The 14,451-nt window shown below is 38.6% G+C and overlaps 1 protein-coding gene across 2 annotated transcripts; it reads left to right on the top strand.

Moving 5' to 3' along the window:
• Window positions 1–2,197: 2,197 nt before the first annotated feature.
• On the top strand, window positions 2,198–14,248 carry LOC119788250 (alpha-1B-glycoprotein-like). 2 transcript variants are annotated; one of them, XM_038292460.1, is made up of 11 exons: window positions 2,198–2,374; window positions 2,826–2,974; window positions 3,071–3,233; window positions 4,926–5,297; window positions 6,353–6,634; window positions 6,718–6,741; window positions 6,841–6,933; window positions 7,020–7,050; window positions 8,921–8,970; window positions 9,122–9,156; window positions 13,945–14,248. In XM_038292460.1, exons 1-11 carry the CDS (start codon window positions 2,308–2,310, stop codon window positions 14,026–14,028), a joined length of 1,350 nt encoding a protein of 449 aa, XP_038148388.1. In that variant the 5' UTR covers window positions 2,198–2,307; the 3' UTR covers window positions 14,029–14,248. The 2 variants fall into 2 exon arrangements, with proteins under 2 accessions (XP_038148388.1, XP_038148387.1); XM_038292459.1 differs by having other exon boundaries at window positions 6,838–6,933.
• Window positions 14,249–14,451: the final 203 nt, after the last annotated feature.

Genomic DNA, 14,451 nt, shown 5'->3' with positions numbered 1-14,451 from the left:
CTGTATGGAAACCTGCATCTTCTATATGCATTCTGATTCTTTTTTTACAGAAGAAAGTTAATGGTCAGCTATACATTCTAGTAAACTGATTTTATTTTTTATGACATACTCATAAAAAAGCAATAAACCAATGTGTTGATTAAAATTTTTTTCCCAATATTTTAGAAAACATTTAATATCAAATAAGAATATTTAAGCAGTTTGTCAGAACCAGTTTATTTATTAAACGTATGTAAAAAATACGCCTCAAGAAATTAATAATGTTTTAGACACAAAGAGTGCAAGTGTGTGCAAGTTTTAGCTTTAGGGTTAAATCAAAATATGGGGGGAAACTGGCTGCTTGGCAGAGGCCTGTGCTCTCACACTGCTTTTCTAGTATTTAATAGAATACACTATTACTTGTAAATACTTGTTTAATTTAGGCGACCCAAATGCATTGACAGAAACGGAGGTGGTTTCTTGCAGATTTAAAAACCAAAAGTAGGTAACTGAAGCAAAAATACTAAAATAACACAATACAGAAAATCAGAAACCAGAAGATGTCAGGGAAAACCCACATAAGGAGCAAAGAAACAATGAGAAACCAGCAAACAGTAACTTAAGAGGAGAATATATGCCAAACAGAGCAAAGACTGGGGTAATCAACTGATTGGGAGCAGGTGTGGATAGAAGAATCTAGAAGGGAGCAAGGGGAAGGAGACTGACAAAGACGGCAACAGAGGGTAAACAAGAAATACACAAGATCTCAAATACAACCAGAAAACAACAAAAAAAATTGAAATGAAACAAAGAAAACTCAAAAAAATTTTTTAAATAGATCTAAAAAGTGCAGAAATGATGACAGTTGGGAGACCATAGACCATTGCCATTTTTTGTATTATTATGGTACCAGTTATTCAGGCTTACTGAAGGGGTTATTATATGTTTCTTTTGGACATTTTTATAAATTATTCTGTGTAGTTCATCCCATTTGGATTAAATGTGCCAACTTGGACTGTATGGGAATGAAAAGAAAGATAATTTAGAAAAACATTTTTATTTAAAATTTTTATTCTCCTACCTTTTGTTGTCCTTTTAGCAGCAGAAGAAATTTGTCAGCCAATTTGTCATGGTGATTTTAAAATAATAAATAGATTACAAAAAACAAAAAAAGTATTAAAATATTTCGAACCAAAAATGTGAAAATGCTGCACATGCTGGTAAAACAGGAAACCTGTGAAATCAAGGGCTTTTCCTGACCAAATACAGTCAGATGATCCCTGCTTAGTAAAAAAACCCAAATGGTAATATGATGAGTATCAGGGATTCACAGGACTTTGGCTGAAGATATTATGCTGGATAAACAAAGATGCTTAACACAAGGTAAATAATCTGTACTTATATAGCGCTTTTTCTAGTCAGGAGACTTAACCAAAGCGCTTTACCCTACATTCAGTCATTCACGCACACACAAAGCACGGATAGTGGCAAACTACGTTGTAGCCACAGCTGCCCTGGGGCTCACTGAGAGAAGCAAGGCTGCTGTACACTGGCGCCAAACGGCCGGGCCCTCTGACCACCATCAGTGGGCAATGCAGGTGCCCAAGGACACAACAACACTGGAAGCCAGAGCAGGGGCTCGAACCGACAGAACTCCAATTAAAGGGCATAGCGAGATCTTAACCAAATCTAAATAAACAGGAACAGATACATTCATATGATATTTTTTCTGGGACAAATATCTCATGTGTCCAGAGAACAACATCAGCACCCTTTTAAGAATGTATTTCTCACAGCTGTCTTCCACTTGTTATACCACCTACTGCTGGCAACTGTTGGAAAGTTTTCAGCTATTTGCTGCATACTTTTCTGATTTGTTCACTTTTCCTCAAAAAGCAGCAACTGTTAGCTTGTGTTAAAAATCCTTTTTTTTTCTTTTTTGGTCAAAAATATAAGAAATGTTGAAGGAGGCTCAAAGTAATGAAATACACATTGCACTTTAAGAAAACTTTAAGTAATCGCATGACTGGTTTATAAATTGTAATGTTTATGCTGACATAGAGTTTCTTTAGAGTTTCCTCAGAGTGTTGCTGTAATTGAGGTCAAGTTGTGCTGTTTTTCCTGCATCATACCACATATGACCACCAATGATCTCCAAAAAAGGAAGCGTGCTTACAGGTTTGACTTCCCCCATTGCTCTGTACTCAAGAGAACGTCAGATGCATTAAGAAAACACAGAGAGAGGAAGACAGAGGAGAGAGGCAGAGAATAAAGCATATGTTTGGAGGTGCCTTATTTGCTTCAGCCGGTCTTCTTTAAAGGTCGAGGATGCAGTGGGTTTGTGGTCGTTTACTCTGGTTTTATCCACTTTTTCTCACGTGGTTACAACTTTCGGGTAAGAATCATACCATAGACCTGTTTTAAATGATTCATTTTTATAAATATACTGTCTGTTGTGGAAAATGTCTGTTGAACTTTCCCTGTTTTTGATTTACAACACAAAATGTATTACAACAAACTGTATTTTAAGTGTCTTTTGAAAGAACACACACACACACACACACACACATATATATATATATATATATATATATATATATATATATATATATATAGAGAGAGAGAGAGAGAGAGAGAGAGAGAGAGAGAGAGAGAGAGAGGGAGAGAGAGAGAGAGAGAGGGAGAGAGAGAGAGAGAGTTGAAAATGTTCTTTTTAGTTTTGTAATTTTCAGCATTTCAACCTGAATGTCACCTGATGTAGAAATCACTGATTTGCACATTTGCAGATGATGCTGTTATTTTTTAGGGTAGTTGTGTAAGCTCTATCTGATCTCTCTTTCATGCAGAGCTGCTTTCAGCCTCCACATCTCCTCCAGCGCTTCTAACACCAACCCTGGACATCTATTCAAAGTCAGGAGACTCTGTAGTTCTGGTCTGCCGAGCCCCTGAGGGTCACCATGGGGTTCTGTTCATGTTGTACCGAGAAAAAGAAAAAGTAATTAGAAGTCTTTGTTGAAAAGTTAACTTTTTTGTGTATTGTATTTAATGTGTACCGATTAAATTTAGTGCTTTACTTTCTCATTTTATTGAGATTGACTGGCATGAACTGCAGTATGCTGAGGAGCAGGTTTACTTCACTGTCAGGATGGAAGAATCAAAATCAGGCCAGCACTATCTTTACTGCTGCCTGTACAAGAACCAAGAGGGAATGTACAGTCTCTTCAGTCCCTACTTACAACTTAAGAAACAAAAAGGTACTGTGTTACCACTTTCCTATTTGATTGCTTGATAGCCTTTTTTGTTTTCTTCAGAAAAATAGTCTGGGAAATTCTTAAGTATATTTCTGTACTTTTTTTCACTGTGGAACAAAAATCACTGCTTACGGATAAATTATGAATGATACACATAATACAGTTCAGTAGAAATAAAAGCATAATATAAAGAAGAAAAACAGCAGATGTATGTGTAAGGCTGATTTAAGTTGAGATTCAACACTCTGTATAAAATAAACACTCCCATCCGGTCTACACTAACCACAAAAACGCATTTCAGTATGCAGGTGCTGTCTGTGGTCTCTTATTGTCCTCAGCTCTGTGGGTGTGGATAGCGGCTGTCACATCCTGTGCTTCATATAGAACTACACACCCACTGACAGCTTCATACAGACAAAAAGATCAATCATATCTAAACTGGTTTCCACTACTGCTGCTCATGAAGGGAAGTTTAGTTAGGAGCTTGGAATATGGCAGTATTGTGACAAATCATTCATCTATTGTCTCATAGTTGCAGAGGGGGGTTGGTGCCTATCTCCAGCAGTCACTGGATGACAGGCGGTGCTGATCCTGGACAGCTGGTACCCAATACTGATAAATATCAAATAAAGTAGGTCGTTTGTATGGCTGATCAAATCCACTCTTCTCTGATTTCTGTTTGAATGCCAGAGGCTTTTAAATATGCTTTACTACAACCTTGAAGCGTAAAACAAGGTTGCTTTAAAAGCCATTCCAGTCATTTCTCTATTCAGATGATATTGCTATAAAAAATTAGCTTGACTAGGAGACACCAAAAAAGAGCATCCTCTTGCAATATTGTAAATCAGACAATCTGCATTTTACTTCAGGTATTTTTCTTTTGGTATTTTATGTAAAGCTCTGAAATCACTCCATTTGATCTTAAATGATACAACATATGTACATATTTTTTTACCATTTGTTACGGTCGAACCCACAATCTCATCCAAGTGGACAACGTTCCACTCAATTCAATTCCATTTATTTATGTAGTGCCAATTCACAATATCCGTCATCTTAAAGTACTTTACATAGCCAATCTGGTCAGATTGGTTAGGAAAACCAGTTCCAGCAATTGACTTGTAAGACATGTAGCTCCTTGATGAGCCTGTGGCGACGATCTTCGCTTGCACTCTTCAGCAATCAGGATGATTTCCCTTCGCCTTTAATTGGTCTTCTTATCAATGTATAAAACTGGACTGAAACAAACGTCTTTACTCTAAAACAAACCAAAAAACGTTATAATTGATCCCCCATATGCTAATGACAGCACCATCAGTGTACTGAGTTCTTTTTCACCTTTATAAACAACATCTTGATCTATAGATGTGCTCAGGAATTAACGTTTTAGTGCAAAAGCTTGGAGTTTGACACACATCTATGCATGTTTTAGATCTCGCTTGGATTCGTTATTTGTACAGGGACGTCCACAGGGGGTGCACAGAGGGGCGGTTGCCCCCTTTTGTGGCCAAGCTGTTGAAGAACACATGCTAAGGTGCCCTCTTGGGAACCAAAACACATGTTAAAGCCCTGAAAAAAACACTGAATCCAATTTTGTGTCTGATCCGACGAAGAATTGTTTTGGTCAAGGTTGTCTTTAAAGACAGTAGGGATGATCACAAAATCAGGATGTTTCTTTTCTTCTTTTCCCCACAGCTGAAGGCCCAACTCCATCCATTCCTTCATTCCCCTCACCAGTGTTATCCGTACAGCCCTCCAACGAGGCGGCAGAACTGGGAGACACGCTCCACTTCCGATGTAGCGTCCCCACTCACTCCTACCATTTGCAGTCCCAGTCTAACAAACCTGCAACCTATCTTTTGCTGAGGGCGCAAACAGGAGTGACATCTGTCATCCCACAGCGTCAGGCCAGTCAGATGTCGAACTCTGAACCACAGCCAGGAGTCTTTAATGTGGGCCCATTAAGAGGAGGGGAGGAGGGCGAGTACACCTGCCTCTACCAGATCAACAGTAAAAGGGGGCTGGTTAACTCATCTGTCAGCAACACGGTACATGTTACCATTAAAGGTGAGGGTATTTCTAAGACTTCTGTCTCTGTTAGGTTTTTACTTTTAGCCAGTCTCATGGTCTTGATTAAAAAGGTGAATGTTTAACCCTCTAGTGGTTAGCGCATAGAGCTTCGAATCCTGAAGTTGGGAGTTCGAGCCCCACTCTCACAGACTCCCACAGCACCCACACTGCTCTCTAGGCGCCCTACAATGGCAGCCTACTGCTTCCCAAGGAAATAGGTTAATGCAGTGGTAAATTTCTCCGATGTGAGATCAATAAAGTTCATTTATTGTTATTATTACATTTGAAATTAATATCTGCTGGCTAAGGTGGACACCATCATCAGTGGCAGTATTTCTCCTGAAAGTTAACATCACTGTCTAAAATGTTCAAGAGGTGATTGAACACCAGTAGTTTTTGCTTGTATGTGCTTGTTATTGGAGTGTTACTTAGGGCTTTATATAACCTTGACATATTTTAGTAAGAGTTACATTCCATGTTCTTTAATTTTGTAAGGCTGAAAGACTGCAGTACGTGATACATGCAGGGTTGTGGGGATGTGCCTGTCTAAAGAGAGCAGTGACAGTGCCTGTGAATATCCTCTCAGAAAGGAAGATTCTCCTGCAAAACACAAAACTAAAATGCTCTGATAGGTGAAGATGCTTAGGGTTCTCCGACTGGACCATAGAGCACAAACCTTTTATGTACTTTTTATTACTATCGGGATCTTTTTTAGAGTGATATGCAGGTTGCTTTCCTGTATCTCATTTGCTGATTTTTCAATTCAATTAAATTGATGCACTTTTCTTTCATGGCAAACAAATGTTTTTGTCAGAATAATATTATAATTCAAGAAGTTGAAATGGAGCATCTCAAGAGAAAAGACCAAGAGAATGAATGACGGAAATGCTCTACCACTTTGCATGATCATAGTTTTAGTTGTGATGCAATGTTTTCTATTAGACTAACTGGCCATATGTTTAAAAAGTTAAAAACTGCTGGTTGAGGTTATTGTGATTTAAAGGTTGAAGGGATAATATTCTCAGGCTTGATGTTGACTTCTCTGCTCCCAGGTGTGCTCCCTGTTCCCTCCCTCATCCTCCAGCAGCAGACGGATGTGTGGCATATGCTCTGCAGAGGATCCCCTGCATACCCCGGTTCCTTGTTTTCACTCTATGTAGCTGGTAACGAACATCCTGTGGCAACTTACCATGCAAATGCATTGCACCATCAAGCCACATTCCCAGTGCCAGTCCAGGACTCCCCAGTGACCTTTTATCAGTGTCAGTACAGTGCGCTGTTAGGGAGCTCGTGGAGCCCCTCTGAGCGAAGTATCCCTCTGGCTATAAGCACAGGTACGGACCTACAGTACACATCCACCATCAGCAATATTTTCAGTTAATAGAGTTTTGACGGCTTCTTTCCCTCCATCTTTCAGGAGGTTCCCCTCCACCATCGAAAGGTGGGCCACAGTGATTTCTGTTTTGTTAATTCATTAAAATGGGAAAAGATGAATGAAAGACAACAATGCCTTTACAACATTTTTGTTTTCCTTTAGCAGACGTGGACTGGCCTCTTTTACTGGGCTCCTTCTCTGCAGCTGTATTATTTCTATGCTCGCTGGTTTTTGCGGTAATGTTTGCGAAGAGGAAAGGTATATCCCGTATAAAATGTCTAATTTTAACTTTTTATATTTCCTCTATAAAAATCATGATCTCTCTCATTTTCACTTTCTTAAAGTAAAAGCAGCTGCTGAGGAAAAAAAGAGAAGGTAATAGATTTATAGCCCTAATTTAATACCCTGTGCAATAACCCTGTATAATAATCCTGCTATACAAGAGACTTCAGCTGTCATATAAATATATATGTGGATACACTATAAATACTGTATATACCTCCATGCACCTTTTCCTCCTTTTGGCACCTTCTTCTTCTTTTTGACTTTTGAGCCGATGTAATGAGTACATTTTTCCATTGTGAGATCAATCAATCAATCAATCAGTGGCGGCCGGCCCATAGGGGGCGCTGGGGCACCGCCCCCCCTGATAAGAAGAGAGAAACGTAAAATATATTTTTAGAAATTAACTCATAAATGTCAGTTTTACTCTCTAGACTGTGTACCTATAAGCAAAACAAATTATATAAACTACATTTCCCTATCTACTGTCATTAATTTGTGGATTTCCACAGACAGACTCCTACCGTCTCTGTTCTTGGGGCGCTGGTCAGACTGACCCACATTTGCAGAGAATCTGTCAATTATGTACTATTGCTAGGTGAATTTAATGGCCAATCAGCGTCTCGGAACTTTATGGTCTTGGGGCGCTGAAAATACTGCGCTTTAACAGGCTTCTGAACCCAAGCGCAGGTGCAGACAATTAGAGGGAAGATGGCGAATGTAACGAACGAGATGCAGCTTCCACCAAATTCGGTGAGATCCTTATTTATCTACCCGTTTGCCAGAAGAACATCCCTGTTGTAGGGTAGGAAAATTTCATGTCATGGTTATTGTGACTGTGACGAATCCACCTCGTCGCTTAAAACAACCTCTCTAACTTTGCGCGCCACACACACATTCCTGTTATACTTTGTTTGTGAGGACCAATACACTCGCGCTGAGACCAGTAGCTCCATGAACTTAAAACACACAAGCTGTTCCTGGTTACCTGCTGGCATATTGAGGGTGCACACTTAATATTTCATTGGGGTTAGCCGTGTGTGTGTGTGTGTGTGTGTGTGTGTGTGGGGGGGGGGGGTGGGGTGGGGTGTGTACATGTTTATTCTATGGGGACTTGTCATCTTTAGTCTGGCTGCGTCTTAGCTGGGTTCAAACCCAGTTTGGTGTAATTGAATAAGTCAATGAATCTGTGTAAAAGAATTAAGTTGTAAAAATTATTTGTTGTTGTACATCAATTGTTTGTGGAGGTAATATATGGACAAAACTGATTCATGAGAAGAAATCAGAAATAAGAGAGCCTGAGGGTAGGGGCTTAAACTATTTAATGAGGGCTGTGGGAAGAAAAGCGGCAATTTTTGTTTTCTGTTTCTTTGTTACATTGCTGGTAACTGGAGGGAGGCTGAGGCCCAGAGTATCTTGTACATGTTTAGTTTCTTTTGCACCCTGTTTTGAGTTTTTGAGCTCAATAAATCACCAACACCGGTAATCCGACTGAGACTGGATTCTTGGAGGCCAAAGAACCCCGTCACAGTGACCCAAATCATCACTGTTACTGTTATTATTTAGTAAATTAAATCATTACTGTTAAATTGTATGTATTGTCCAATTGTTTATTTGAATTCTTATTCCGGATTAGTTGGAGACATACACTAGGCTATATCAGCCCCACCAAAAATATTTTTCACCAGCCGCCACTGCAATCAATCAATCAATCAATCAATCAATCAATCAATCAATCAATCAATCAATCAATCAATCAATCAATCAATCAATCAATCAATCAATCAATCAATAATGGATCCTGCAGAGCACAGAGACAGTGTTTTTCCCCACATACAATGAATAAATATTTTTTATAGAGTAGTAAATATTTAGATGTATGCATATTCTAAGAAATTAATTTCCTAAATGCTTGTAGACTTTTTTTTTTACATTAAGAGATGCTCTTGTTGCTCTGTTCCAGGAAACAAGCACAGTTCTGGACAAAAGTGCACGCTCGAGATCACATTGTTGGTAAGTTCTCTTCCACAGAATCTAATTTCCTCTTTAAGACCTCCTTTTTTGTCGATTCTGCTTTTATAAGACTAAAACATCCCCTCCAAACTGCATGGGAATCACCCATGCAGAGGGGATGTCTTTAAAGTGTATAAATTTTTTTTTTCAGATCTTACTCTCAGACGAACCAGTTTCACTTCTCAGGTACATCTTTCTATTTTGTACTTATAGATAAATGAAACTGTGGGTTTTTATTCAACTCTCTTAACTTTAATAACCTTTGATGGAATATAGTGCCGTCATTTCCTTTCAGGCATTAGCTAGTCAGTTAAAATAGCCTATGTATGTGTTATTTTTTTCTGTCAGTATGAATAGAAAGCTTTTAAGATTAACAGAGAATTTTGATGAATAACGAAAAACAAGAATCAAAGAAAAGTGGAAAGAAAATAATCGAAATTATGCCAAACACCATAGGGAATACAGCAACCATGTGGAAGCAGCTGCTTTGGTCCCATTAGCAAAAAGCTGAACTTTACGTCCGACATGATAGAAATATAGCCAAAACACACAGCAGAGGTGGTAGTATCAAGCTGTGCAGATGTGTATTTATCAGAACAAATGTCAACTGGCCAGATGTGATGGGCTGAATATAAAGGCAATGATAGATGAAAAACTGTTAGATTCTATGGTGGCTCTGATTCTGTAGTAGATTAGTTTATTAGGAGGACAACAACAGGAAGCAAACAATAGATGAATATTAATGCATCAGAACGTTCCAGTCCGAGTGTAAAGCTAAATCTGAGGTGAGTTTAAAAAAAAAAATCCTCCTAGATGTTTTTCATGCAGTCTGATAGGGTAGAGATGTAGTTTCATAAAGTTCAACCTTTATCTAATGGAAAAAGGGATCCTTCAGAGAATGGACTCAGAGGCATAAATGTAAATACACCCACAAACCTTTTCAGTTAAATTGCATTTTGTGTAATAACTATGTAAAGCCTTGCTCCAACATTGATATTTGATGTTACAATCTGCAAACAGGTGAAAAGAAGCAAATGTGTGAATAACTTTAAAAAGAACTGAGGAAAGGAAACAAGTAGGATCCCTGTGTCAGTTTTTTCTTTAAGTTTTAGTAAGATTTATAAACAGACATGTAAAATATCACCTTGTTAGTATTGTCTCTGGAATTGCAGGTTTGTGTGAACATTCACAGTGACAGGGGAAGGAAGATTTTGCATTTCTTTTGCTGGAATGAAAGGGATTTTCGTGTCCTCGGTTTGTAGATTCCTCTTACAAACAGGAATAAACTTTCATGCTCGCTCTGCTGTAAACAGACTCATTCATCACTACAAATCAGCCCATCGCCTCTCTAAAACATATTTCTACTCAAATCTGCACACACACTGCTTTTCATTAGTGTTGTTGTGCACTGTTAGCACATGCTTCTCATTAGGTGTAATTATTTTCATTAATTAGCTTGATGAAAGGCTCTCCACAGACTAAAGGCTCTCTCCAGGCTGTCTCGTTGTGCACCGCTCCTCGGCAGCCATCATAAACAACAGAATGCAGTCGCCACCAGCTGGTTTCTCCCAGAACAAAAAATTATTTAAGGTTTATGTTTTACATCTTGCATTAATATGTGCTTTTGTTGCACATGAATAAATCAAAGTGTGTATGGCTTTCTATGATGCTAATTAGCCTAATTAAAAATAGCATTTCTCTGGGCTGCTGAATGACAAATAAGTTTTTATTTCCTATAAAGGAAAAACAAACATTTAAATCTCATGCAGATCTCCCTGAAAAAAGGCTGATGGCAATTATTTTTGATTTGCGATGCCGTGGAAGATAATTAGATGTGAATTAAACATTGACACAGACTCTTTTTAAAACAATGAAGATCATAAAGTGAGTTGAAAACAGTTTGATGAGATGTGTTGGCTTTTAAGACTCCAGATAAAGCTTTCATTTTCTATATTAAACTTTTATTTTCACCATTTTATTATTTTTTTGCTTTTGTTCTTTACCAATGTAACATTCTCTATAAATTACATCCAGTTATATAATTATTTTTGCCTCCTACCACATGGCTTAGAACCTCATCTTTCTTTTAGGACCATTCTGAACTGCCTTCAGAACATGCAGCCTGCTCAATTTATTGTGGCCCCTTTGCTTATCTTAACATTTGTGCAGCAATATTTGTAAATCAACCACAACAAGCCCATTTATTACACATTCTAAAAAGAATTGCACGTGCAGGCCCTTGCTGGAAGACCAACCTCAAACAAATCAAAAGCATGATACTGTCACTATCGTTTGTCACTGTGTCGAGGATGTTTCTACAGTGCAGGGTTAGAGTAGCTAGACTGATATGCCAAAAACAAGGAGTATCAGTCTGGTAAAGAGCTGGTCAAGTTTGATTTCAAAGGTGGGATCAGCAGGGTACGCCTCATGAGGTTAGAACCAATCTGATAACTACTACTTTTTCCTAAAAAGTCTGAGTATATAAAGTTTGATTTCTATTATGTTCCTGATTTATGGTGGTAAAGATTCTCAGTTATCCAGGTCATAGTAATATCAACAGAGTTAAAAAAGCTAAAAAACAAACCACTGGAGTTTGTTTTCCAAGTCTGAAGACGTTTCGCTTCCCATCCAAACCGGTGGATGCCCTGACAGGGCATTTGTCAAATCAGCAAGGAAATCCGATAGACACACAGGAGAACATAACGGTGAGAAGATTAAATGCAACAACGTCGCCATTCGATTTGTTGCTGGAGTCTCTGAAAAACTCAAGAATATTTTCCTTAAACACAAAATCCCAGTACATTTCAAACCAAACAAGACACTTAGACAGAGGCAAGTGCATCCTAAGGACAAAACTCGCAGACCTAAGATGAACAGAGTGGTGTATGTTTTTCAATGTAGTGAGGAATGCTCGGATCCTTATATTGGAGAAACCAAACAACCTCCCCACAGGCGCATGACCCAACACAGAAGAGCGACTTCCTCCAGACAAGACTCTGCTGTCCACCTACACCTTAAGGACAAAAGATATTTGTTTGAGGACCAGAATGTTCACAGTTTGGACAAAGAAGATATGTGGTTTAAAAGGTGTGTGAAGGAAGCTATTTATGTTAAGAGAGAAAAAAACAACTTTATACAGGGGGGGGGGGGGGGGGGGGGGGGGGGACTCCAGGTCTTCCAGGTCTCAAAAATCTACAAGGCAGCAATGGAGTTGAATCCATTCCTGCTATTATTTCCAACCTCATCGCCATGCAAGTTAAAAAAAACATGTCGCCAGGCCGACCAAGACCCTAACAACTTCCTTTTCAGATGCATGGGAGAGCATCGGGTTTTGCAGGCCAACAGCGACTTCAGCTACTCCCTATTACTAAGGGGTGGACCTGTTTTTTGGTTCATTTTGCATGCTTTCTAAGTCATAACAAGGCTTAAGTTTATGCCACTCTGTAAGCCTAGAACTCAACATTACTCCAGATATTTTAAATTGAGAAAGCTTCCAGGATGGGAATCAAACATCTTCAAACTTGGAAAGCAAAGTCCAGTGGTTTCTTTTTTTTTTTTTTTTTTACTTTGTTGGATTTCCTAATTGACACTGCAAGATTGCTCCATAGTGGTTTTGAGCTTTCTGTTAAATTAGCAGAAAAGCATTACTGCATTATGGGTAATTCTGGAACTGAGAGTCAGGCATCATAAAATCCAGCCTTCCACGCTTTCATTGGCTCGGCCAGATCTGGTCTGAGACAACGGAGGCTTACCAAACTGAATTACGCCCTGCGTTATTCAGTCAGGTTGTACAGGCTAAGGTTAGAGCAAATAGCCTGTTTACATGTAGGTTTAAAGTGTCAATGTTAGTCTTGTATAGAGATGTCCCGATCCAGGTTTTTGCACTTCCGATCCGATACCGATATTGTTTTTGGACTTCCAATCCGATACCGATACTGGCCGATGCCAGCCTATCCGAGCATGTATTTAAGTTTAAGTTAAAGTATTTAGCCTTAGTTGTAAGACTCATGTTGAAAAGGGTTTTAGTACTCTTGATAACATCTAGCCAGCTAAATTAGGTGAGATTGAATAAAACACAATGCTTGGTAACAACAAACTTACCTGTTTATTAAGAGATAAACACAAACTGGACAAAATTGCGAATAGCAATCTGAAATTGCACAGTGAGCAGTAAAACCGTAAACAGTTAAAGGTGCAAGTATTACCGTAAGTTTTAATAAAAATGCAAAACAGGGAAACACTGGCGCAAAATAGTGGAATGGATCGTTTCAATCGGCGAAACTGGAAAATATGGACCGGATTTAAAAAAAAAAACTGGATCGGCAGTCTGGATCGGCATTTTACATGCTTTGCCGATACGCATTTTTTTGCCAATATCGGCGTCCCGATCCGATCCACGTATCGGATCGGGACAAGCCTAGTCTTGTATAACTATAGCATTTTTATCATGTGTACATTGTTCTCTATATGGATTGTGGCAAAAGTCAGCCTTCCATAGAGGCTAGTGTGTCGTTTACACACTCGCTCTGGGGTGGATTTCTGCAGCTCTTTCACCGTTACCATTAGAAAGCCTCTTTTAGACAGCAGGTCTATGTCTTAGGAGAACAGTTGTGTCTTAATTGTTTAATTTTTGCATGATTAATGGAAGTTCTCCATGAGATGTTCTCATTTTTTTTTAACACTTGCATAAGTGTAGAGGATTAAACAGAGCTGCTTTGCCTTCTTTACTTTTACTTTTCAAAATTTCAACAAATCCTGGTTATTTTCTTAAGTTTAGAACTACATTTGATGTGAAGACTGAGCCAAAAGCTTCACATTTGTTGTTTCGTGTTACTCTGCAACATCACAAGCTCTGTCTCAAAAACAGGAGAATATATTTAGCAATGAAAGCAGTGGTAGGATATGAACCCTGCCCCAGGAAATGACATTGCACATCCCTTAATAGGCTGCCTCTAAGTGTTTGTTTCTTTACAGGAATGGGCCTGCGGGGACACGGAAACACCTTCCAGATCTTCTCTCTGGAACCCCCTCACGACTTTCACAACCCCTAACCATTAGAGATGTTTGTTTCATCTCTACCTGTGTGTGTATGTGTGTGAATGTGTGTGTGTGAGAGAACTTCATCAGGGTTTATCAATGTAGCAACAGCTGGAGTTGCACAGCAGACAGGAAAAGTCTATTTCCTATTCTTTCTTTTTTCATTAATGTGTAGCGATTATTTGAAGATATTGTACTTTGATCTTTTAAAATAAATATGGATTTCTTTTTATCTTTTTTACTTGACTTTGAAATGTGTATTTTTGTGCCTTATCTGGAGATCCATTAATTAAAAAAAGGCAACAGTTCATATGTTTTATTTAATAGCACCAGGAAGTTTATACATGGACGGATCTGTTTTTGACCAATCTCCATATTCTTTTAAAGCTTTGACTGATTTCTCTTTCAACAATCTTCCTGGTCTTAAAACCATCAGTCAAATTT

This window comes from Cyprinodon tularosa, unplaced genomic scaffold (assembly GCF_016077235.1).
Source record: "Cyprinodon tularosa strain WSP-4 unplaced genomic scaffold, ASM1607723v1 ctg312, whole genome shotgun sequence".
Classification (NCBI taxonomy): domain Eukaryota; kingdom Metazoa; phylum Chordata; class Actinopteri; order Cyprinodontiformes; family Cyprinodontidae; genus Cyprinodon; species Cyprinodon tularosa.
The sequence above is the reverse complement of the archived record's forward strand: the minus strand, read 5'-3'. Positions and strand labels throughout refer to the sequence as shown.